The sequence below is a fragment of the Crocodylus porosus genome, unplaced genomic scaffold, assembly GCF_001723895.1.
Source record: "Crocodylus porosus isolate Cpor-Errol unplaced genomic scaffold, CroPor_comp1, whole genome shotgun sequence".
NCBI classification, from domain to species: Eukaryota; Metazoa; Chordata; order Crocodylia; family Crocodylidae; genus Crocodylus; species Crocodylus porosus.
Genome location: NW_017728886.1, coordinates 143974245 through 144001335, shown reverse-complemented (window position 1 = coordinate 144001335; position 27091 = coordinate 143974245). Strand labels below are relative to the sequence as shown.

Genomic DNA, 27091 nt, shown 5'->3' with positions numbered 1-27091 from the left:
AAGCAACTGAGGTAAAATTTTTTTTAAACTCTTTTGTGTCAGCAGCACAGATTGTGCAAAGGAGTTTACCCCTTCTCTTGGTGTGTGTGTTTATTTGGTTTGCTGATCTGATATTGGGCACATCTAGATGAGATGTTTACTTCAAGTTGCCTAATTAGTTCCACAGTAAATGTCTTAGTGTCTACACATGCAGTGTAAATACAAGTACTGTCCTCTGACGGAGTTTTTTACTCTTCAGCAGTGTACACGTAGACATTAATGAGGCAGGCTGGAGCATGAAGGTGTTTCAGTGCAGAGGCTGTCTGCCGGCTACCTCTGCACTGGAGCACACTTGTACCCCAGCCAACCCTTCTGCATCATGTTGAGCTGGGTCAGAGCAGCCCCTGTCTGGCAAGCTGACTCCTTGGGCCCCCTGACAGCCAGGGTTGCTCCAGCCCAGGTCAATGTGCTGCAGTCCCAGGTGCACGTTTAATTTGGCGCCCAGGAGCAATAAACTCCAACACGATATGTGCCAGACTTTATTGCTGCACATTAATAGTATGTGCAGATGCACCCCTGTCTTGCAATTCATTGGTACATCTGGGACCTTTTTAATCTCATTGATTTACTGCAGGTTCCTAAGGGCCTATTTTATAGCGTAAGTCTGGAAAATTTACTGTATAGCAATGTGAATATGAATCATTACACAATAGCAGACATTATAAAATGAGCCTATTAGCAATGGTAGATCCAGATGTACTCTCAAGATACCTCCTTCTGTTCTAAGATTTTATTTCATTTGGGGAACTGCAGCATGTTGCCCAAGCAGAAATGTGCTGTTGGGGATGGTATACTCTGTTCAATGGTGATAAATATGGATTGCTGACTGGCCAGACATAGTCCCCTTGAGACAGCTACTGTAGCTTCATTTCATCACAGGCATGTTATTAGTGTTGTCAAGCACTTGTTTGTGAAGCGTGAATGATGTGCTGGAAAGATTAATTTTGTCAGGTATACTCATGATGAAAGTAGCTAACATCTCATAAGGGACAGTTTACAAGCATTTGCACAATTAGCCCAATTGTTTTGTTACATAATTAATTGTGTTTCTACTTGGATGACACTTGTTTGTCCTCTTTGAAATGGAAAGCTGTTTTTTTGTTTGTTTGCTAGCTTTAAAAAATTACTTTTAGGGAAACATAATTATAGATTGCAAGACTTGACACGCTAAGTGTGTGCGGTGACCTGTTGGTTATCATTTTCATTAATTCAAATCTCAGAGTTCTGTGGCACGGGTGCTCAACCCCTGGCCTGCGGGTCAGATCTGCTCTGCTGAGCTGTGACATCTGGCCCACGGGAGCTCCTCATGGGTCAGGAAATTTGGCAGCAAGGAGCAAATTGATACTGCCACCTCTTTTCCACTGCCGAATTCTCAAGCCCTGCACCCTTCCCCCCATCCTGTGGCTGGATTGAGGCTAGGCTGCCCTTCATCTCTCTCCATGGCCCACACACTGGATTTGGCCCACCCTCCAGATCCAGCTTGGACTGGGCATCACTTGCCTGGCCAATGGGGAAAACGATTGAGCACCACTGTTCTCTGGTATAGAAATATGTGATAAGTATTTATTAGAGAAGATTAGTGCATAGCTTCTCTGAATCATGGAGTATTTTACTCCAGCAGTCAAAGTTTTGCCTGTCTCCTGGTCAGTTCTTCTCTCTCAAATGGCTGGTGAGATATCCTATCTCTTAAAACTCCTTATTGCCTCTGTCTTCCCAGGTGATTGGCTTGTTATTCAGTTACCTTGTACCAGAAGTCAGACTGGAAATAGTTTTTTGCCCTGGGCAACAGCCAAGAGTTATCCTGGGTATTGCAGGGTATAAAAGGGTGATTGGCAAAGTTGAATACCTCTTGCAGCTAGCCCTGTTTTAGGTGCAGGAATTTCTCCTGTCTTTTTTTGCTGGTCTCAGCTCAGGGTGGATGAAAACCACAGAGAAGGCAAACAAGATAGAGTTCCCTGTTAGATACAAAAGGAATCAGGTAGAGGTGATATCTTTTATTAGACCAACTAGATTTTTGCAAAAAAAAATCTTTAATTGCAAGGTTTTGGGCACACACCCTCTTCTTCAGGCATAGGACAAAAGATTGTAAAAGTTCTTGTAGGTAGAAATGAAAGTACATATTTCATACGAGAGCTGAAGGTGTGGTAAAATCTCCTGTTTGGAACAGTTCCTTTTTATTATGCATATTATGCTCAGAGAAAAGTTAGAATAGTTTGTTTACCTGATTCCTTTTTGCTCTAGACCAATATAGCTACAACCTGGAAACCTGACTGTCGGGGTACTGTCGTACACTCTCCCCACGTCAGGGCTGCTTACCGGTTGCCAAGGGTCTGCTCACCTTTGGTTGGGCGTGTCACATGTGCCCACCTTGCCTGCCACGACTTTGATGTTAATGGAGTTGGTTCCAGTGTCCGGCGCATGCCGTCCAATTATGAGACTCTCCGGCATTCTGCGGGTCCCGTGTCTGAGGGCTCCGCCACCCCTACACCCTCACCCGTTCCACCGGGTGGTGACCGCCTATCTGGTCCGGCCACATATCCTTAGGTCACACAAATAATCCACAAAAGAAATATGACAATCAACACAAGCACTATGTCAAAGGGGCTCCCTTGATTGGGGCGTCTGCTTCCACCTTCTGCAGTTGTCCTCCAAGGCCCACTTGTCCTCTGTGGGGTCGAACACCCTTTTTGGCTCTTGAAGAGTCCCTCCTGGGGCTTGAGTAATTCCCCTTTTACAGTTAAAGCTCACTGTTGCTGCTGCGCCCCCATCACAGGAGCTACGGTATCCACAGTCAATTAGTGCCCTTCTATCAGGGTCTTTACGGTACCTGCTTCTGCCGGGTTTCACCCACTCCCGGCCAGTAAACAAAACAGTCCTATGCCCCACAAGGGCCTGCAGACTAGGCTCACAAACCCTGCTGGGGCTTAGCCCTTTTCCAGAGGTTCCTACTGGCACTCAGCGCTGCTCGCATCCTCTGTAATGTCCGCTGGCTCCATGTCCTCCTTCCAGTTCCGCGTCCTCCTTCCAGTTCCGCTTTGCTTTCGCTTGTCTGCCCCGTCCTCTCTTTTATACCGGCGACGGAAGTACTGGCCCCTCCCTTTCCCCCACACCTGGGTAAGGGGAATTTCTGCCTGTCTCCCTGGGGTTGTGGGCCTGGGGCCACGGGCCCTCCACTCAGGCTGGGAGCCAAGGAGCCTGCTGGCTCTTTCTCTCCCTCACACTGACACTGTCTGATACAGGTATATATTGAGTCCTTGAGTTGTAACAGCATTATAAGCTGTACATAGACAATGCCCCCTGGCCTTCCCAAGCCTGGTGCCTCTTATAAAAGCAGTTGTATAGACACGGAATAGAATTATTATCATATTGTTATCCTTAGCCCATAAGAAATGAATGCATTATCTAAATATCTGCCAGTTCTGTGTAATAATTGCCTCATGCATTGATGTGACGAAACTTTACTGCTTGAAGATGCCATTTATTTTCTTATACCTGAAACTGTCCTTTGAGAAGCAAGGAGATGGCCAAGACTGTTGTAGTTTCATTAAAAGTAAAGTGTTTCACCAAGACTAAAAGACTGATTAGAGGCTTTATAGCCAAATGACTGTATGAGATGATATATGGTGAAAGATAAAAATGCTTTCTTTAGCTTATATAAATTTTGGCATTGAAAAACGAGGTTAAAGCAGACATTGAGACATTAACTTTAAAATAGACATAAAACAGGCATTTTAAAAAAGACAAAACATATAGAAGAGTTTTAGACATGTTTTTAAACACAATTCCTAGTCCCTACCAGGAAACAGGAGTGACATACTCGAGCTTCTCTTTGGTGGCCACAATCAACAAGTGCACACTACTCCTGTCCCATGGTTTCTTTTCAGAAAGTATGTGTCTTTCCACTGTAGCTGGATCACAGTTAAATGCTGATTTTAGTCCTGTGAGCACCCAACTTGGGGCACACAGTAGGCTACATGTTTTTGTACTGTAAATTATCATTACATTTATATAATGTTCTTTCAGAGAAACATTTTATGGAAAGTGGTGATTCCCTTTTCCTCCACCACTTTTCTTCTGCTCTTTCTTTATTGTACCAATTCCCTGTATTTTCCTCTACCTCCCACCCAGCCAGTTTTCCCGATATGGTTAGACTGCACTTAAAAAAAAAAAAAAAAAAAAAAAAAGGCGGGGAAGAGGCAGTGGCACAACACACCAGAGGACTGAGTGGTTGAACCAGAGAGGTTGGTTCCATGGCTGGGCACAAAAGCTCTTTGATCTGTTAATGCTTATCTTCCCCATGTGGGCACAAGACCTGCTTCTTCCCACATCCTTTATTTTTGCTTTTGTTCTGTGTGTGTGTTTTCACTTGTGAGAGGAATTCTGGAAAGGCTTAGTTTGATTTGCCTCCTGTTCAAGTCACTGGGATTTTTGGAGTTTGCTTCATGGGACCCAGGACTTTGCACTTATTTTGGGCACAATTACAGGATTCCAGTTACTGAGTGGACTAGATAAATGCAAATTCCCTAAAGAAAAGGTTGCTCAACCTGGCTTTTTATTTGTATAGAGCCAAAAGGCTGCAGTTGAGATTGAAGCCTCATTATGATGGACATTATGCAAATACTACATTTTTTTTAATCCCTTGAAGGGTTTGTAATCTAAAGATGTCTGTAGTACGTTCATAGGACAATTGAAGTATTGCTGATGTATATGTTTTTTGCTGCTCCCAGCCATGAATCCATGGTTAGTATGATAACATAGGTTACAAGTGGTGCAGGATATATATATCTGCCTACAAAGTTGTGTGGCTGCCTTCAGTGAAGGAAAAGAATTTGAGATCCTGTTTCAAAAACAATGTGAGTGAAAATGGAGAGAGCAGAATGGATCAAGACACCCAATACTTTGAAATTGCCTAGGGGTCTTTGGCATATGTAATACGCCAAATAACAGGTCCCTTGAAATTTAGTCCTAGGCTCAAAAATTCTACCTCATCATAAGTATGTTTTTTAAATTATATATTTTAATTTTTTTGTAGATTACTTTCAGATTCTGAACAGACTGATGTTTTAAGAAAAGCAAGATCTTATATACAACAGGGAAAATATAATGATGCGGTAAGTAATTTCTTACTGTACGGCGACATGTCTTAGAAATCTTGGGCAAAATCTGCAACTTGCATTATTTTTCTTTTCCGTTAAGTTGTCTGACTTTTTCCTTTACAGATGTGTTTTGTTAATGTAAAATTAATTCTTTTGTAAAATCTGCAAAACTTCGTATTTCCAGCTGCTCAGTTATTGATTGTTTTTAAATGACACTGTTATATTTTCAAATGATAGCGGTTGCTGATTCTGACAAAATGAACCAAGCTGAATTTTTTGTGTAACTTTCAGGAAGCTGGCTACTGACAAATTGGGCTCAGTGTTCTCTGGTAATATTTATTATGCTCTGATGTGAAAAAAAGACACATAGCACCTTTTGCTGAAAGATTTTAGCTTTGTGACCGTGTCTCACAGAAGTCTTCATACAGTAGATATGTGTCACTGCCATTTTACAGCTGCGTTAACTTGATGTTGAAGAGTTTGCCTATGGTCACACACTGAACCAGAAACCTAACTAGCAAAAGAGCCTCTGCCTTGATCTAGCCATAAGTCATGGGGTTTTTTATCCCTCATCTGAGCCAACTGTATATTAATTTTGCAGCGAGTCTCTGTAGATTGGATTTATATACAGTAGATCCAAATTTTAACAGGCTTGCACTGCATACAAATTTTGTTCAAGAAGCATATGAAAATGTCAAGTATACAAGATTAAATTTAATCTAGAAAAACATGTAGAAATATAATTTAATTTAGTTCTTTCCATTTGCCCTTTTTTCTAATATGCTTTCCGCAAGGTTAATAAAAGTTTTATATACAGAGTACTTACATTTCAATTTAAACTTCTTGGCAATCAGAAGTTGCTGATTTTGAAGTTAATGGACGCATTCCTGCATGAGATTAAAATTTGTCTTTTTCAGGTCTTTAAGAGTTCTATACTTGGTGCATTAATTTGTTAGAAATTATATTTATCTGTCACCCCTTTCCTCCCCCCAAAATGTGCAGGTACATACGCACACATCCAAGTTGGTGTTAGGGTCAAGATCAGTCTCTTGGCCAGCAGTGCCAGTTGGGTTGGGGCATTGTCACTCTCCTGTACTGACCGTTAAAGGGTTGTGTTCCACCAACTGTTCAGCAACTTTTTGACTACCCCTGACAAGCCTTATGATACTTCTCAATATCTCTATCTGTACACAGTTCTTTTCATTGTAAATAGAGCAGTTAGAAGTAGTTTGGCAAGTTTTTGCCTGTGTTGGTTCTTTACCTCCCTTAATTTTCCCCAGGACTGATTCTTAAGGATGTATCATTTTAACTGTTCTGGCTTAACATATTGCCAGTGCAATTCAGCAACTGGTACACTGTTTGTTTTTGGAAGAGCTCATATCCCTGACAGATGATCACTATATGTCCACTTTTACATGGGTGAAAGAGGCCACCTTTTCATATTTTTATTCAAGGACCTGTCATCATGTGGCCAGGGCAGATTTGACTTAAGCTCCACATCAGTCCAGAAGCACAACTGCAACTTCCAGTTTCATTAGTTCCAGAGATCCATCATCACAGGCTGTCCCTGGTTCACACCCCAATATAGCTGAAGTCAAAACTTCAGAAAGGGCCATACCACTTCTCTGGGAAGAGCAGAGGCAGATGTCAGCCTTAGCATCTAACCCCTCTAATATTGCTTGCTTTGGCACAGTGTATTGGCAGTGTGTTTGCTGCTTTTAATTAACAAACCAATGTTTAATAGCTGTATCTATCTTGGCACTGAGGTAGTATGTAGTACCAAAGGTTATCTCCACTACTCTCCACAGGCTTAAATATTACCACCAGGGAACTGATGACCTCTGCCTCAGTAGTAGCAGATGCATGCCTTATTACAGTTTGACCAGCAATTAAACTAAGTATTTGGTTTCAGCAGCCTTAAAACTAGGTTGTTCTTTTTTCTCTTCAGTTGCCCAATGCAGTGAGCAAGGATTCAGTACATATGCTGCATATTCTCAGAAGTCTTTTTTTTTGAGCATAGAGGTCTGAAAGAGAGATGAAGACTTTTTTACATGCCTGATTGTATAGACAAGTAAGAATAAGCATGTATCCTGATATTATTCTTTCTGGCCCTTGGGCCATTTTTCCATATAATGTTCTAGCACAGCACTATTAGAATTCCTGGCTTTTCTTTACAATTCCATAGATGCCCAATGAAGTAATGGATTTACATTTGAAAAAAATGATCCTTTTCAAGTATTTTTCCTTAAACTATGTTCTAATTAAGAAGGTAGAGGCTACACACCAGATTTTCAGAATCCTATCATTTTCTTACAAAGGGCCAAATCTTTCAGTTTCCCCAAAGCTGTTCATCTGCTGATGGAATGAAAGGTCAAGCAGTGACAGCCTGGCGGGACAATCCTAGTAGGTTTCAGAATGTATTAAGATCTGTTATGAGCTAGCTAATTTAAATCTCTACGCTGTAATTAGGATTCACTCTACTAGGGCTCAGGCAGCTTCTGCCGGTTCCTTGAAAAACACTTCTGTTTCAGATACCTGCAGGGCACCTTTTTTGGAGTCCTATCTATGTTTTGAATAAACAGTGTTCCCTAATAGAAGCAGATTGCTGCTTTTGGTAGAGTTGTGTTGCAGTCTTTCAGCTTTACACGTGTATCTTAGAAGTCACTCAAGGCAGACTATATGTGGAGCAACCCTTGAAGAAGAAGGAAATACTTGGAGTTCTTCAAGACGAGTTGTCCTTATATATATTCCAAAAACTATATCTTCCTTCCCATCCTGTCAGAGTGATGCAGCATTTGGATTCTAAACTGGTGAAGGAACTAAGTCACACCTGAGCATCCAGGGCACGTATGTGGCCTGTATAGACAACCGCAGGCCAAAAAGCTGTGCTCTTGAGGGTGTGGGATATGTGAATATACATTAACTTTGAGTTAACTGTCCTTCGCTTTCTATTTTTAGGCAGATTTATTTTTTGATAATCTTGTCTCACACACTAAACTGTTGCATATGCTCTGTTCTCTCTAGATATCTCTTTGCAAAACCTTAATTATCCTTGCTTTGGAAGGACTGTCATATTATCATACTTACGACAGATTGTTCCTGGGCATAAGTATTGCAATGGGTTTTGTGGGCTGGACATCCTATGTGATTTTGCTGATTATTAAGACGCATACCAATCTGATGAGGACTGTCCAGAATAATAAGGTAGGTTAAAAGATATAGTGACTGCCCAGTTATCAGTAATATGCACACATGTAGTATTAATTTCTTTAAAAACAGTGGTCTGGCTGATGTCTCCATGAGTTTAAAAAGAGGCTTTCTGGCTCGTAATCCTTGTTTTTTGGTGGAAATCTCCCTCACCAACTTTCAGGTGTGGTTTGGAACATTCCCCCCCACCAAGGGTTGCTAGATAATGTATGGGAAGGAGCATTCAGATTAATCCCACTTCGCGATGAGGTTTGTAGTTCACTGGATCTCTGAACTAAACTAAAAACACCAAAAAGATATCTGCATTTAACTAGTTCAGTTTTAACTTAATGGAGACTCATAATTGTTTTTCTTTACAATGTTTCTTTATCTGTATGAATTTCAATCATAGTTTCTTTGATTGCATTTTCAGTATTTGTGCATTTTTGTTTATGACTACATTGGAATCATAGTCTAGTAGTATACAGAAACTATATCTTTCTCTAGTGTTCTGACACTCTATGTATGGTATCATTTGGGCACTGTATTAAAAAAAATGGAAGCTTTAATAGGTGCCTCAGAAAAATCTCCATAATACTGGCATTTTAAAGTTACTGTCTATGGCAGTCATTTTGCTTGTGACCTAATTAGATACTGACAATGATGTACAACTAGGGAAGAGATTAAAAAGCTATCTCTCTAACATCAGGAGAACCTAACTCCATAAATAAATATGAGCCATTTAGCCAGAATTCAGTGACCTCCCTGCCTCCCCACCCCAAATACAGAGTTAAGATTACCTCTTGTTGTCTTATGCTGTTTTAAAATGTAATTTTCTTTAAAACTGGAATATCTGAAAACCAAGAAATAAAGGGCAAAGGTGCGTGCCCATGCTACTTTAGTTAAAGAATTGTATACAAATATTTCTGCTGCAGACACTGTACTTGGTGTAACTGCATTGAATGGTGGATGGGAATGTTGGAGCTACTTGCCAAAGCTGTGTTTATGATGGACTTTGAACTACAGATGAGCCCCTTTGCTTGATCCCAGTGTGTACGTAAGCAAAAGGAAATACTGCATGTGCACTCTTGAACAATTCAGGGCATGAATAATGTGTTCATTTGTTGTGCTGCAAAGTATGTCAGCACTTCATAGCACTACAAAAATGTAGTGCTATATGGGTGTGAAAGTGTTCCATTCCCTCTTGCTGGACAAAGGTAAGCTGTCCAGCTAGGGGCCATTAGGGTATTGCTCCTTGGTTTCTGCTGCCCCCAACAGAGCCCAGTTGCTGCTGCTCTCTCCCCTGCCAAGGACTGCGGGCAGTCAGTGATCAACTAGCAAAGCCCCAGCTGCCCAGCTGTGCTAAACATCTGCCAACAGAGCTACAACTTTGAAAGAAGCAACATTGTGTAGTACTTTTTTGTAGCACTTCATGCAGTTTGAATGGCTCTTTGCTTGCTTTTTGTAGCACTACAAAGGTCATATTTAGCCCTACAAATGTAGTCCCTATCCGTGGTCTCCATAAGTCTCATTTAAGTCCTGCACTATGTAGGTTGCCAGCAGTGAGGCCCAAGTGGGATTTTCTTTCCATGGGGAGTGTTAGCAATTACCAGATATGAGCATGGTTTGTGGGTTATTAAAAGTATAGTAATAGCAGTGCTTATCAGGATGAATGGGTTATAAAATTTAGCAGTAATGCTGTTTTTTTCTGTATAGTAAGATAAGCTCTGGAGTAAAGGCCAGGAGTAAGTCGTTTCTGTGGAGTACAGTTCAAAAGCAGATTACATTTGTGTGGCAGGGGCATCAAAGGAGGCAGGAGTTAGCTCATCTGCAATTGTTAGACCTTTTCAATTAACACTTTGCAGTTCAGGCGGTGTTGGTTAGTTAAATGTTGCTATAGGATTCCAGATCTTCCTTCCCACTCTTGGATATCCTGTTCATAGTGCAGCAGCAATTATGGTCATGCTACTGTTGACAAAGCTGGTAAGAAATCACAGATGTGGTCTGTGTCCCAAAGTCTTTAGCAGTTTTATGTGTTGGTTACAATCCAAAACATGAGAGAACTGGAGCACCTCCTTCCCCCTCTCCTTCCCCAGCATCCTTCCCCATCACAATTTCCAAGGAAACTTCCCTTTTCATCCCATTAAGCTACTAGCTTTTCACAAAACCTTAGCACCTGGTGCTCTTTACAGTTTGGCACTTCCTGCTGTTGCTGCTTACATAAATTACAGGCAGCAGCAGCTTATTACATGGCCATATCCAAGCTACGTAACCAAGGAAGTGCTATACACCAGACCAGGCCCTGACTCCCCACAAAGTCAGTCCCTTACGTGAGCTCCTGATTTTTTTGTTAGATTTTTCAGATATGCCTTTGGCTTGTCTAGTCAACCCTACCTGCATCCAGTTCCTATACCATAAGCAGGCATGGCTTGCACTTTTTTTAATAGTATATTTTTCTAGAAACCAGTTAGGGAGCACCTTCAGCCTATTTTTGTTCCTCTCCCTTTGTCTCCCCGCTCCTTCTCCACCAGATCCTTATGTGGGAGCTTTAGGGGAAGGTCTGAGACCATATCATAGAGAGTAAGGGCCCCCAGATTCACAGGAGGCAAGGAAAGGGGCAAGTACACCACAGAGATCCTGGCTCTCATGGAGAAGCAGGCAGAGGGATTCAGATATATTCAGAAGGGGCATCTTGTCAGATCTGGAGCATCAGAATAATGCCTATGTGTTTGTTGAATACCAGATTCAGTATTCTCCCCAAAACATTTGGTGGATGCCAAATCAGGTAAATGTTAAGTGATCCCACCATCAGCACTATTGGTACATTTGTGAACCATAAAGAATGCTGCATTTTGTAAAGGGGGAGAGGTGGGCAGTCAAGGAGCCTGTATTTTGGGAAACATTGGTTCAAATTTTTTTAAATGTGGGTCACTAACCCTATCATGCAACCCCACAAACTCAACTAATGTCAGAGCAGTTAGGCATACAGATTTTAGGGTATGTCTGCATGGATATGGTCAACCCCTGTGGGCAGCCAAGCCCAACCCTGAAAGCTCTGCTGAGTTTTTGGGTAAGTCAGTCTTGCTTCCTTATCTACCTTTTCCATAAAAAAATGTTTTGTGAAGCAGGCTTTGAGCATGAGGCCCTGCCAGCAGCAATCCCATGATTTCTGTTCTTGTATTCCAGTCCCTTCACACCCTATTTTGTGCTTCTCCTGCTCATAATGGCCAAGTCTGGATGTGGAAAAATTGGTTCACAGTTTCTTAGAAGCACGCTGCAAATATGTGCAAGTGGATGGCCTTGGTATGGATTTAAAGTTTTTAGCCTGTACCGAGGCCATCCACTTTTGTGTATGTGCATTTCTAAGAAACTGTGAACTAGTTTCTCCACAGGGACAGATATGCAGGAAATCCATGAGGTTGAAGTTTTATTTCTTTACAAAGGAAATTGTATACAACAGTTCTTATACATTATCACTGCTGAAATTTGTCTTCTGCAAACGTCAGGAATGGAATCCATTTTTTAAATATCTCCCTCTTTTGTCACTGTTCTAATCATCTAATCTGATGGGATAGTTTCTACATCACCAGGCTGTAACAGATTTATTTTACTATGGTATTTCAATCTGTAGTTGAGAGCAGATAGGGGTATGATTACTTCTTCTACATTTAAACAGTACATAATCTGACAGCCAAACCCACAAGGATATCAGGTCTTCATTCTGCACAAAGCAAACTTCTTTTACTGGGGCATTCAGTGGGCAAACTTGTGGATCCAAAGGGATATTACCACCCACCGTGATAGTTATTATTCTGGTTGTTTTCCTTCAGTATATATGGATCTCTGGGAACAAGCACCACACTTAGGAAAAGGGGTTTCTTTCTCCACACATTCTCTAATATGAGGCATCACCATTAGAAAATGTGTTGGATCAGGAGTATTTTATAAAAGTTTTCTTCATATAAAATGGATACAGAAGATGAATAAACCTGTTCAGATATTTCTTCTACTACATACTCCTGTTACTACCCCTCTACAAAGCCTTCTACCGATTCCACCTCAAAATCTTCTCTTCCCCTCCTTTCCCTGCCATCACTTGATCAGGCAGCATATATTTTTTTTCTTAATCTATTTTCAGTGTCATCTGTATTTGCTTTATGCCAGTTGACATGCCCCCAAAATAAAAGGCTCATGTTACAAAAGCTGATTGAGGAGGGGAAAACAGGAGGCATCTTGCTATCAATTTATGTCACATTGATTTAGACTGAAAATAGTTGGGTTTAGATCAAGCTCAGTTGCTTTGCAATAGCTCTGCAGTATCTACCTTGTGAAAATTGGTAGGCTAAGAAAACATTTTGGCTGCTGTCTCTGCTAACACAGTGTGTAATGTGTTTGGGTCACTGCACATATCACCAGGGATCCAGGTTTTCCATTTCCCACGGAAAAACAGAAAAAACCGTGGATTTTCCCTTTTACCCAGGAAAAACATGGATTTTTCATTTTAAGAGATGTGGGCAACTGGTGCCTCCTGAGCCTGGAAGGCACTGGATCACTGGGGGTCCCCCATCACGTTGTATAAGGAGATTAAAGACTCTCAAAAAAATCGTTTAGATATTTTCAGAATAAATTACATTTGTTGATGTATATGATAGTGAATGCTTAGTTAACATCTTCATGTATTCAGTAAATTATTTTGAGGATATTCCTGTAGTGATTCCTGCAGTGTCTGGGCTGAAATAAGATTGTTTCTGCCCTTTTAATAAAGAATTTTAAAATTGAATAATGTTCAGAAAAATCATAATGCATAACTGATGTTTTCTTTCTTTTTTAAGAAGGAATAACCCAGAACTTAATGACTTTTGTTATTAATAGAGCCAGTGAACACACTAAGAGTATTCAGAGCATTAGCTATGCTATGCAAAACTTGGAAGTGTGCTCATAAAAGCCAGATTTTTTTTAAAATGAGGTCAGCTGAATCAAGTCAAGTGATTCTCTTAAAAGAAATGAGTCTCTATGTCCTTGGTCTGGAGGCTTTCGTTAATTTGCTGTAACTGGCTTTTTTCAATAGAATCCTTTCTGTTGCCTCACTGACTCACCCGTATTACTATTGGTTTCTGTTGGTTTACTTCCTATGCTACTTGGAACTGGTGGTAAGATTTCGTATATCCATGTTAAAACTATGTGATGTGTAGGGAGTATTGAAATGGCACGAAGGAATTTGTTTTGTGATTAATCTGTAATGGACTGGAGGACTTATCCATTTGTTAGGTAGAATCTCTATCTAATGGATTGTAACTGTAACCTTAAAGTGTCACCACTGTCGTTCCTCTGCTTTACCTAGGACAGGTTAGGTTGTGTGACAGGGTTGATAGTGCAGTTTTTGTAATAAGGTAACCAAGAATTGGCATGGGATGGTTTGGATAGGCATGATCTGGCAGGGGGTTGGACTAGATGATCTCTGGAGGTCATAGAAATTGTAAGCCTGTTCCCATCTGCAATTTGGGACCAGAAAATGGGTCAGGAAATTTGGGAGCAGGGGAGAGCAGTGGTAGTTAATGTATGCTGAGGCCATGGGAACGGAAGCTTTAAACCTCCTTCCCTGACTCCAGCCCTTTAAACCCCGCACATGAGACCCCAGCCCTGCTCTGCTAGAGGAGCATGGCCACATCCCGGCCCAGGGCTGGCATGCTCAAGTGGGGAGGGAGGAGGGTTTAAACCGCCTGCCTCAGCATGCCAACCCCAGGCTGGGGCATGGCCATGCCCCCCACATCCCCCATTCAAGTGAGGGACAACACCCCGGCAAGGGCTGCTGTCTCCCCCACCTGAGCAGGGAGTGGAGGAGCAGGGGGATGCAGAAGCCCGGCAGGGGCTGCCACCCCCCACCCCCCCACAAGGAAACCCCAGCTGGGAACACAGTGGGGGAAGCTGTGGGAGAAGCTCCCATCGTTCCCTTACCGGTCCCAGTCTCCCAGCACTTTAAAAAAAAAAAAAAAAAATAGCCCCGCACTCACCAGCTGTAGCGGTGGCAATCAGGGCCTCTGGGGGCATGTGGCAGAGCCCCCCGTGCAGCGTGGGGTAGTGGGGGGGGCAGTGGGGATCACCCTCCCCCTGCTTGTCACCCATGCAGCAGCTGTTGCATAGTGTGGGTGCAGCGTGGCTCAGCAGGGTGCTGCGTGCTGTCTGGGAGCTGGGGCAACTCCAGCTGTCAGCCGGAGCCCAGCACCACTCAGCCCCAGTGGCCTCAGCTCCCAGACAGTATGCAGCACCCTGCTGAGCTGCGCTGCATCTGTGCCACGGTGCAGCTGCCCCATGAGTGCCAGGCGGGGGGGGGAGTGATTCCTGCTGCCCCCCCCCCCACTGCCCTGTGCTGTGGGGGGAAAGGGGAGCTCTGCCATGAGCCCTCAGAGGCTGTGATCACTGCTGCTACAGCTGGTGAAATGCAGGGCTTTTTCTTTTCTTTTCTTTTTTTTAAAGTGTTGGGAAGCCTAGGCTGGGCAGGGCAACCATGGGGGCTTCTCCTGTGGCTCTCCCTGGCCAATCCAAGTCTCCAAATTAGCACCAAAACAGTGTCAAAACTCCGAAACAGATTCGACTGAAACAGAAAAGCAGCCTGAAACACCAAAAGAAATCACTGTTCCTCCGAAACGGCTGAATCTGAAACAGAAATGAAACACAGCCATTTCGCATAGCCCTACTGCAAGGGACCCCAGCCAGTGACTACATGGCAGGGGTGGAGCAGCCCCTGTCTGGCTTTTCCCCTGTGCTCCCTGCTTGCGTGGAGGGGCAGTGGGCCATGTCAAGGCCAGGGAGCAGAGGGAAAGCTAGGTACAGTGCCCAGCTGGGGTCCCTTCCAGTAAGGAAGCGGGGGGTTTAAGCCTTCTTCCTCCCTGCCTCAGCTTGCCAGCCTGGCTGGCATGTAGCCACACACCCCACCTTTTCACTTGAACCGGGATCAGGGAAAAGCCTGGCAGGGGCTGCTGAGGCTTTGCCAGACCAGCCCGGGCTAGAGTCCCAGGTGGAGGGAGGGGGCTTAAAGCCCCCTCTTGCCCTCTGTCTCATTCCACCTGCCTGGCCCCAGGGTCTGGCTACCCTCCTTCCTCTGCTGCAGTGGTGAGTGTGGGGAAAAGCTTGGAAGGAGCTGCTTCATGGAGCAGGATTTCACCCCTCTTCTTAGCCAGCCAGCCACTGTCAATGCTTCAGGTGGGGAGCAGAGGGGCGGGACCAACCCTGCTCTCTGGAAGAGACAACATAGCCCAGGCTTTGCAGTTTCGGCTGCAAAGCATCCTGGGATGTTGGGGGACTGTGAATTAACTTGAACTGGAAAGGGGTCTGGAACAGAAGTTCTGTAAACTGTTTTCACCTATATCGGTTAAGTCTGATACTACATCCAACCAGGTTTACCTAAGGCCTGCTTTGGCCATTTTGTAAGTGTTTTAAATGCACTGAACGTCTGTTGTTACAGGTTTAAACCAGTTTCTGATAACTTAAACCAGTTTATGTTTAACGTTTGTTCCTAGCCATTGACTCTTTTGTGTGCAGCCTGCGGGCATGCAGCCTCCGGGCACTCAGAACATGGACAGTCCTGACTTACCCCTCTTTTCAATAGCTACCTCTTGTCAGTTGTTATCTGCAATCTTGGGATTTCGATGTAAGCTGTTCAGGACAAGGTCTGTCTTGGGTCCTTAGAGTGGTTAGCACAATGGGATTGGCATATGTTTTGCATTGATCCTACTCTTAATAATGAAAGAGGCAAGGATTTCTTAGAATGATAGCTTTTATTGGACCAACTGTGTAATTGGGATAAACTTAGACAAGCTTTTGAATGCAAGACATCCTTTGTCAGGTCTCTTGTGGACCATCACAGCTAAAACATTACTCTTATACTACCTTAATAAGGAAGAGATCCTTACAATACCTGTTGCTTTTTACTTTCTTGCATGAACAATAAAACTCATCAAACATATTTTTAAAGAAGATTTATACATAACAAATGGATGGTTTTCAGGAAACAAATGCAAACTACAATGCTCTTCTGGTGCCCATCCTTGTATAGGAAAGCTTTACTTACATAAGGCAAGTTGTGACATCTATCTGTAGGTCCTGAGAAGAAATGTAGATTTTCCTGTAGAAATGTAATGGTCTGTATTTCAAGTTAATTATTGAACTTCCTATCATGCTAATTCCTAATACAGTAGAAATAGGTGTTCTAAAAATTGCACTAAAAAAATTACATGCTGAAAAATCCATATACAGGGTGTTGGCAGGCATAACAGTTGCACAGGTTTCAGTTGCTTCATTCAGATATAAAGCTCCCATGTTTAAGTTCATCTGGAATATTTATATGAATCATTTTGTGTTTTTCAGGCATCTTCTGTTTTTGCATATGGCTTTTCAGCTGTTGGAATATTTATAGCTTTTTTCCTGCTGATTCAAGCATGTCCTTGGACCTATTACATATATTGTCTGTTACCGGTACCAGTCTGGTATGCTGTTGTGAGAGAGTAAGTAAAGCATAAAGTTGTGTGAGACAAAGCCATGTCTCTTTCCTCTGTGACGATTAGATTATCCAAAAGGTATTGACAAATATTTTTTTTCATTTGATTTAATGAAATTTTGTTTTCTGATTCATTCTTATCTTCCCCCTAGTGGATAGAGTAATATCCATAATGTCTCTTGTATTAGGAAACCTTGAATAGTAAATGGTTAACATCTGACCGAGTAAAGTGCAGCTTGTGAAAGCAAACACCTCTCTGAATGAGTTGGTCTCTGATATCCTCCCTGCCCTGCCTTCTTGAATAGTAAAAATAACTTTTATCTTTCAAAAAAACAAAATATCCTTGCCTGATGGAGCTTTTTTTAGTTCAGGAATGATTTTTGAAGTGGTTAAAATGTTGAATTACAGTACCCTATTCTATAATTTGGGCAACTTTTCTCTCCAGCCCAATTAACTTTTTGATCCTCCAGATAGAACTGGCAAGTTCCTGTTGGAAATGAGGTTGCTAGGTGGTACCATCCAGGATCACATCCTCATTTTGCAAGACGTATTCTTGGTTTTGTATTCCCTTAGGAGAGTAAAGACAGGGGAAAACTTCTAGATTATGGAAATACATGTAAACTTGAGGTTGCAGTTCTTTGCCTAATATAATGTTGTTATGTTAATATTAATAACATATTTATTTTCAGGGAAACTATTGTGATTGGCATGTATTAATGGACTTTATAGTAAGATGCCAATAAACCTAACTGAGCATATTTTTCTAAAAGCTTTTCAACTTTGCATTAGTTTTGGTGGATACTGACCATAGTGTAAAATGCTTGTCAATGCTTGTCAGCAACCAATTTAAAGAGGTTAGTCTGATACTTGCAAAAATACGGGTCAAAGTAGAAAAAATGGCTTCTTGTGAATGCTTATGCTCTGAACCATCTGCAGTTAGGGTGGAGACCCTCTCTCTTTGTTTTAACTAAATATACATTCATTATTCTTCTCAATCATTTTGAACAGATTCCCAGTGATTCAGGATCTTATAAAACTACTCTTGACATTTCCTCTGCATCAGTCTATTGGATTCCTATTCATTTGTGCTCTGGGAATTGAAATATTAGTAAGTACTTGATTAGTATTATTAATAAAGGACTCAGCTAACTTGTCTGCCTGAGAAAATGTCACTTGCCTATTTTTTTTCGATCTCATGTTAGAATTTCTGTTAGGTTTTCAGCTTCTTCTACCGTTCTACACTTACTGTTGGTCTCATCATTTTTGCTGGCTGGCCGGTGATCACGCAGCTATGGGCTCAAGCAAAGGTATGGATTTGGCCAAAATAATTCTGTCATTGGTTATCAGGATTGGACTTCATGATTATTCTTTCTCTAAAGAAAGCATTGAGATGAGGAGTAATATTTAGAAAGGCAAAGGGATACAGCATTTTTTTTAATCTATCGCTAAGCCAAAGCAGTAAGGCTGCTGAACAAGCTGAGTTGCTGTGACATTAAACTGACAGCTGATATTGGTTGTGGGATGTCTGTGTTGCATTTGGTAGTCACTGTCCTTGCCAGACAGGTTTCTTGAGAACACAAGATTTCTCCTGGAGTCCCCCCCCCCATCATAGTCTCCATGTCATGCTTTCATCCTACCTTCAGGATAGCTGCAGTTGTCAGTTTAGTGTTTTGTGATGCAGTGTTTTATTAAGTCCTTGCATTGAAATCAATATAAATACTCATGCAGAAGTGTCAATACAACGTAGCTGTTTTGTAAACATTAAGGACCTCAAAGGGGGTATGCATGATTGATCAGAGTACAGTAGATAATTTAGTTAAAGTATTTACTCTAATCCAAGACAAGGTCTTGCCCCGCCCCCCGCCCCCGGTAATATGGAGGCAAAACCTTTAATCTTTGACTTGAGTCCAAGGTAGGGTCAGGACCAGAGCTGCAGATGCCGCTGCCTCATCCCGCAACTGCCTCTGCCCCCACCTCTCCCTCCACAATGCAGTGGCAGCAGCTCTGGCAGCAGCACTACAGTGGTGGTGGCTGGAATAACAATGTGCTTTGTGCCTCAGGTTGCAGCTGGGCTGGAGTCCTTCTAGGGCTGTGGGGAGGTGGGAAGAGGAGGCAGGGAATAGGCAGAGGCAATGGAGGGGTATCTGGGGGTGGTCAGAGGCTGCGGAGACAGGCATCAGGAGGAGAACAGGTGCCATGGGGTGCAGGGGTGAAATCTGCCCCCAGGAGTAGCAAAATCCACTGTCACTCTAGAGAACTAAAATTCCCAGGGTGCCCCTCTGATGTACGCTGCTGCTGCACTGCTGCTGATCTTTGGAGCCCACTAGTATAAATGGTGGGAGGAGCAACCAGGGCAGCAGCCCCAAGTGCTGCCCTTTGAAAAGAACACAAAACTAGCCACCACTGCAGCAGTGGCTGACTGTGCCACCGTGATTGGCACTGTAGCAGCCTGGTGTTTCCTTATGCGTCAAAGCTGCCCCATACATGGAGCTGCCCTTCTATGCCTCTGCTAGAGCCAGAAATTGGGGGGCACCAGAATTAAGGCAATGTCTGGTTCATGTTCCCTGGTTGCCTGCCCCTTCTTATGCTACTGCTATAGAATACTTTTATGTGCCTGCAGCCTAGTACCAAGTGAAGCATGACAAAGTTTTTTCAAACCAAAATGTTCAATTTTCTCAGTTTTTGATGGTTTCCTACTATGGCTAAGTTAGAGATTGCTTAGAAAATGACGAGTCAAACATGTGGCTTTAATTTATTAACTAGAAAATATTACTGCCTGGTAAAATAGGGATGATTTATTAATTGTAGGATAATTCCTTTAACATTACACTTGTGTACAGGTCTCATATTTGCATAATCACTCCTTGCTGCCATAAGATTATTTACCAGGCTTAGGACACTACTTAACATATGCATAACTTGTTAACTCTCATTGGCTTCAGTATGACTTTAGCAGTTGTCTAAATGCCTTCTTGAATTGGAGTACCTTTCTAAATGAAGCCAAAGTGCTCTAATATAAGTGACTCCATCAATTTTTTTCTGCTTATGTTATCTCAGATATATGCAATCACTTTTTTTCACCCCTGGGGGGCTGCCAATAGCTGTTATGCTGCAAGCTCAGTATAGTATATATTGAAATGTTTTCTCCATTCAGTCAATTCTCTGTTCAAAATGACCTCCAAATATGCTGCTGTTCTGTTCCTTTGTTTTAGATAACAGCAGTAAGCTGGACTCTCTTATGTTGGCTTCTGGCAATGTTTCCCTTGATGCCTGTTGTCGGAAGAGAACCAAATATTTCTCTTGTGTAAGGGTAACATTTTTTTTCTTTGCAACTTTTTATTTCTCAATTCACAGATGTAGGCTGAGTTTTGATATATGTGAGGAATTCTGTTATTGAAAACTGGTTGAAACAGGTATTGAGATTCAGAATTTAAATGAGGTGATTATAGAAACGACAGTTATTCACTAGTATGGATGAAAATGGACTTTTAATTTTCCTACAATACTGTAACAAAAGGCACAGTGTTCTATAATTTCATGTGGAGAAAAGCATTTTTCACTATAGACAAATTGCAAATTGTACATGAAAATAAAGATCTTAATTAAAGGAAACTTTTTCATTTGGGTACAGACATGGTAAATAGCATTGACAAACATGAGAGAGCGCATTTCTCTAAAACCCATTTACTTAGACAGTGTCTTTCTGAATTCTGATACCTAATTTTAAGTCATTTGAATAATAGTGTATAGTTAATGAATTTCTTATAGTAACTAAATGAACTTTTCCCCTGTTTCTTCATGTCTCCTGTTTCATATCTTTCTGTTTCACATTTCCTAATCCATTTCTTCTTTCGGTTCTCTGTCCAAGTACAGGTTGTGCTTTTCTTTCCTTTGTCACTTCCATCCACCCCTTCAGTTTCCCCCATATTCCTTCTGGTACATCTTTTCTCCATGATCTGCTCCATTTCTTTTGCACTCTTCCTGGTCATCTTTCAGGATTTATCTTTTTCACCTGTCTAGTTTTCGGTCCCACTAATTTGTCCAGCTTCAGTTCAGTTAGATAGCACATGATGCTTAATGCAGAGAAATAAGAAGCTTGATTTGAACTTGACACTGCCTTTCACAGCCTTACAGGAGGTATTGTACCTGATGGAGCCATTTAAGTATGTGTGACAGTGCATCAGTAAGATACAGCTTTAGATCAATGATACATGATGTGTGGGTTGGGAGGAGAACGAAAATCTATAATCTAAGGCTTTTCAGAACTATTGGTGCCCTGTTATAATTCCAACATTGACCTTTCTATTTTAATCAATCCTAGCAATTTTTATACAGACTGGCCCCAACCACTGCCCACCTGCTCAGGTTTTAATGTGGTGAGCATCTTAGAAATACCCAAATGAGATCTTTTTGTCGTATGGCTATTGTTTTGGCTGCATATACAGTCCAAGCCTAATTTGTTGAATTACAGTACACGAGCAGTGATTGCATATCTTGGATTTTCCCATAAACATATTTTAGCTGATCCGGAATGTTTTGTGGATGTCTTTTTCATGGAGTCTTTGGAAAGGCTTGAAACAGTAATTTAGCACGGAGGTGGCACTTTGCGGCACTTGATGGAGTAGGGGTGGAAAATAAAATAAAATAGTAGTAGGTAAACTAGAGTGTCTGTGCGAACCAGGTACATTTATTAAACATTTTTATATCTCCAGCAACACTAAATCCCAGGTCAGGCCTCCTTCAGTAACTTATACCGAGTAGCCCTCAGTGTAATTCTCATGTTGGCTATATATTAGTACATGAAAGTCACTACCAAGTTCAAATCACATTCAGCAGACTTTTTATAGAGGATGTATTTATTCAGTTCTTGTTTTTCATGAGTGCATATCACAGGAACCATACAGATACCTTTGACAATCCCTGCTGAGAGGCCAAAGAATTAATGGACATGGTAATTATACCATTTTAATGCTACCTGTGGTTCTTTCTACATCTAGGTTGAAGCAGAAGCATGCAGTGCATCTGTTCTCTCTCCCTGCCCCCCATACCTACACATTCTGTGCTTGTCAGTCTGGATCTTTTAATGAACACTGCATTCAGTTTTACAATGGTAAATAAAGTGTGAAGAGTATCACTACTTAAAAAGAAATGATCATGAGTAGTAGCATTCCTCCTATTAGAAATATACTGTTAGACTACTGCTATTTCAAAATGTTTGTGGTTATTTAAAGGCAGTGTTTTATTCATAGATTGTAGAGTTAGAAGGGACCACAAAGGATCATCGTGTCTGACCCCCTGCCCCAGGCAGGAAAGAGGACTGAGGTCAGATGACCCCAGCCAGGTGCCTATCTAGCCTCCTCTTGAAGACCTCCAAGTTGGGTGATAGTACCACCTCTCTTGGCAGCCCGTTCCAGATTCTGGCCGCCATTACTGTGAAAAATGTCTTCCTAATGTCTAACCTGAATCTACTCTCCACTAGTTTGTACACATTATTCCCAGTTACTCCTGGGGTGCCCTAGTAAATAGCTCATCTCCAATTCTCTGTCGTCTTCTCGTGATAAACTTATAGGCTGCTACAAGGTCTCCCCTCAGACATCTCTTGTGAAGGCTGAAGAGCTCCAGATCTCTCAACCTCCCCTTGTAGGGTCTTGCACGGAGGCCAGTAATCATACGAGTGGCCCTCCTTTGCACACTCTCCAGATTCTCCACATCCCTATTGAAGTGCAGCGCCCAAAACTGTACGCAGTACTCCAGCTGCGTCCTGACCAATGCCACATAGAGGGGGAGCATCACCTCCTTCCATCTGTTGGACATGCATCTGCTAATGCACGATAAGATGCAATTGGCTTTATTAATGGCTTTGTTACACTGCCAGCTCATGTTTGTCTTGGAGTCGGCTATGACTCCAAGATCCCTCTCAGCCACTGAGCTGCTGAGGAGGTTATCCCCCAATCTGTAGGTGTGCAGGGGATTCCTCCTCCGTAGGTGGAGTACCTTGCATTTGTCTTTGTGGAATTGCATCCTGTTTCATACTGCCCATTGATCCAACCTGCCCATATTGGACTGTTTCTGCTCCCTGCCCTCTGGTGTGTTAACTTTGCCCCATAACTTGGTATCATCTGCGAAGTTGGACAGGGTGCTCTCTACACCCCCGTCCAAATCGCTGATGAAGATGTTGAACAGTGCGGGCCCGAGGACCGAGCCCTGTGGGATACCACTGGGTTTTAATATTATGGCAAAACTTGAAACAAATTACTTTTAAACCACAGATATTTGTTTCTGTTCAATTCAAGCCCTTGCCAAAAAACCAATTCAGAAAAAACTGAAAATGATGGGTGCTTGTCTCAATATGAAAAACAAGACACACACACAAAACAAAAACTGAGTAATTAGAGTGGAGGAAAGAAAAGATTACAGTGACTCTTTGGATATGACACGGCTTCAAAAAACAACAAGACTGGCTTTCCTTTTAATGAGGTTATTCCTGTAGGTTTTCTAAAGGAGATTTTTGTTGATATTTTATTTTATTTTATTTTATTTAACAGAACAGCAGCGGGTTTGTTGATTCTCCTTATATCTATCTCCTCTCTTCCATCTCTTTGGAAAAGCAAAAATAAAAATGTGCATCGCAAAGATCTGGCAATACTTCTTTTTCAGGTCAGTTACTAATTTTCAATACATCTGAATGTTTGCTTTCTTATATGTAAATTGTTTTGTGTTATATAAGGACCCAAAAGTGTAGGCCCTACCAAAAAAACAAAAATTAAGAACAGAAAAGTGATAAAAAATGAGAATTGTCTCACTGACTTCCTTTTTCAGTGAAACTGTGCTCATGGTAATAAACGGTTCTTAATATGGTAATGTTTGCAGCACCAAATACTCCTTCTCATTGTGGACACATTTCTTGATGTATATGTATTTGCTACCCATGCATGTTTTGATGTGTTGTTCTTCAAGGGTAATGGCTTTCTCGCAGTCCACAGGTATAACTGTCCAATATCAGGGGCACACTATCATCCAGAGAGTTTATCTTTTCCATTTCTGGCTTGAAGTTGAAGACCAGCATGCATCTGTAATTGACTTTTTATCTGAAGATTCTAAATCCTGTTCTTGTCTTATAACAAAATTGAGACTTTCCTTATATTTTCCTGAACTGTGTGACCATCACTTCCAAAATTGCATGTTAATTAACCAATTATAGGTATGTTGTTACACTTTCAGTAATCATTTGCACATGCACATCTCTTTAACTTGACACATGTTAAACAAAGCATCCCCGCCAGGCTAAAATTTCAAAAGCAGTCCCTTTGTAAAACCTATCAGTAATGTCACAGTTTCCTGCTTACCCAAAGGATGTGTTCAGTGCATCAGTTTGGAGGGGCTGAACAATACAAAAAAAAAAAGGCCCCATACTGTAGAAAACAAGTGCCTAAAAGCCTGTGTAAAATATCTGCCTGTGTACAAATAATGGTTTTTACTTGTGGCTCAGTGCTGTAGAAAGAAAAGCCTTTCTAGTTCCACAGTTCAGTGCTTTTTAAAAAGTTAGTATTTCTGTCATCTAGCAGCTAGCAGAGCTTTTATGGGAGTATCTTTAAAATAAATGTTACATGATCCTTAGCTCTGGGACCACAGCCTAATGAGGTAGCTCTTTGGTGCTTTTACATTTTCCCATGGAGACAGACCTTGAGTCTGAAGGTAAAGGAGATGCCAGGCTATTCTTAAGTCAGTCAAGGGATTCAGGAAATTCTGTTTGCTCTCAAGATGCTTGATTGCATCAGCACGTTCTGTCTGGCTGTTTGGGGAAGGATGCATTTCTTGCTATTAAGTGCTAGAGGCTCAAAAGGAAAAGATTGTAAAAAGTTGCTGCTGTTCCTAGAAGATAAGAAGCACTTGCCTGTTTGAGCTAGATTTGGGGTTAGTTTTTCAGTGGAAACCTTTTATTGGAAAATGCTGATTTATTGAGACTAACTCTTTTTCTCCCTCCCTGGGAATGTAGCAATTTTGACACAAGTTGTGGGGAAAGCTTTTCATTTCCAGGTTGGGCTTTCTGGTGAGAATGAGGTTTGTCCTGGGATAGGCAATAGCTCACAGAGTGAAGGCATTCACCTTGAAGCCATTCCCTGCTCCAAGTTGGAACAGTTTTTTGAATATGGGCCTCCCACATCCCAGGTATTTGTTCTATTTATCTGGTTTTCCTCTTACTGTTTTATTGGCCATTACTAGTTCATTGAGGTACTTGCTTTAGCCAAAACAAAAGCCCCTTCCTCATAAACAGCCTCCATGGTGTGAGTCAAGATTCTTAGCTCCTCTGCTAACATCTTCAGTCATTCGGAGCTGACTGGATTAGCAATGGAGAAGGCATCTGTTGTTCACTGAGAATAGTGGTTCCTCCGTATCAGGACTCTTACCTGTTCAAACATATTAGTGATTCATTTGAGAATGTTTAAGGAAGACCTCTGTCCTCATCCATGGTAGGGCCCAGCCTGAGAACAGTCACTTACACTTTTGCCCAACTCTCTTGGCAGAGACTCTGTGAACCCCTTTGTGAGTCTACTGATTCATCCGATCTCGAGCTTTTCCTGGCAATTACTGATATTTCTGTCTTTTTTGTGAGATCTGCTCTTTCATGCCAGGAACCCATTAACTCCTCATAAGGGCAAGGCTGTTCTTTGTACAGTATTTCCCATCAGTGTACTGAAATTTCCTCTGAATCAAGGCATTTTCCTGTCCTCCTTATGCCCTAACCCCCAAATGAGAGGAAGAATAATCACACTCCACTTAATGTCATAGTTGTCAGAGGCTGGAAGGGACCTTACAGATCATCAGGTCCAGCCCCCCTGCACTTGGGCAGGAAAGACTGCTGGGATCAGATGACCCCAGCAAGATGGGCATCAAGATGTTTTTTTGAAGATTGCCATGGTGGATGACTGTACCACCTCTGTGGGGAGCCTGTTCCAAACCCTCGGCACTTGACTTGTAAAGAAGTTTCTCCGTACATCTAGCCCGAAGGGATCTTCAGTCAGTTTGTGCCAGTTATTTCTTGTCCTCTTCTGGGGAGCCTTGGTGAATAGATGCTCCTCTAAGCCCTGATGTACGCCCCTGATATATTTATAGGCTGCCATCAAGTCCCCTCTGAGTCATCTCTTCTCCAGGCTGAACAGTCCCAAATCTTTCAGTCCCTTAGACTTTCATATTAATCCAGTACAATTCATATGTACCCAAGGTGAAAGTTAGAGAATGTTGAATGCCCTTCTGATCATCCTCCAGGAACTCAGACAGGAGCTAAGAGCTTCAAAAGCCATCTTGCTCAACTGAGCCAGGCCTTGTCTAAATGAAACTTGCACAGTAGCTGAAAGATACTGCTTGGCAGGGGACAAGGTTAATTTCTCCTCCTTTTTCAGAAGAAAACCCCCAAACTCAGCAACTGGGTTTTGCAACTTAGTGGTGGTTGCACACTTGCTTGACTTTCTGTTGCTTGGCCCCTTTGGCAATTTTTGGACACAGTCATCAAACTGAAAAAATCTTAGTGGGTTATCCCTCTTTGAGAGACAGGAGATTCAAATAATTTTCTTGCAGATAGCTGTGTTTTCCATTTTAGTATGTCTTTTAATTCTTGTATAAGCTGCCAATGTGACCACTTTTTCCTTTGCTGCTTAGGTTGGGACTTTAATAGAGAATCCTGCAATCTAGCCTTGCCTCTTGGCCCAAAGAAATTTCCTCCCTTACCAGTTAAATTGCTGGGGGCCCTTTAAGCCCTGGTATTCGTGGTCCTCTGAGCTGTTCAGCAGCATAGGCTTTTAAGGTGAAGAGTCCACTGGAAATCTGCTTTACCTCTTTATCAGTGAGGGAATGTTTGCAGTGCATGGGTTCTGGGGGTTTGCTTCTCTGCTCTATTGGAAAGATACTTCTGGATACTTGCCAGCATCTGTGATCATAGGTTTAATGGGAGGAGGTTCTGACAGCTTTCCCACTGTTGGGCAGCAAGACTATTGCCTGTAGGTGTCAATCGTTATAGCATGCATTCCATTTCTAGAAGTATCCCTACTGTCACTGCATTCCACCCCCGCCCCCCACAACAGAATAACTCCTGAAGACAAATCTTGTGATCCCCTCCTGAGCCTGGTTCACACCTTGGTTTCCAGAGACAGAAACTTGGGCTCAGATTGTGGGGAATAAATGTGAATTCTGTGTTTTGAAAATATGTTAATGTTCTTTATAGAACATAGTTTGGATTTAGGTTTCTGTACCTACAAATTGGAGCACTGACTACAGGACT

General features: G+C 42.1%; 1 protein-coding gene across 3 annotated transcripts in view; it reads left to right on the top strand.

The window, feature by feature from the left end:
- Window positions 1–27091, top strand: part of PIGN (phosphatidylinositol glycan anchor biosynthesis class N) — a 155840-nt gene that overhangs the window by 90028 nt on the left and 38721 nt on the right. For all 3 annotated transcript variants that reach the window (XR_002102371.1, XM_019542154.1, XM_019542163.1), the window contains exons 13-19: window positions 5072–5150; window positions 8160–8339; window positions 16686–16822; window positions 17824–17923; window positions 18030–18122; window positions 20028–20119; window positions 23361–23472. Coding sequence is in view for 2 of the 3 variants with exons in the window: in XM_019542154.1 (XP_019397699.1) it covers window positions 5072–5150; window positions 8160–8339; window positions 16686–16822; window positions 17824–17923; window positions 18030–18122; window positions 20028–20119; window positions 23361–23472 (793 nt within the window). In the remaining variant the exon portion in view is untranslated. The remainder of the gene's footprint in view (window positions 1–5071; window positions 5151–8159; window positions 8340–16685; window positions 16823–17823; window positions 17924–18029; window positions 18123–20027; window positions 20120–23360; window positions 23473–27091) is intronic.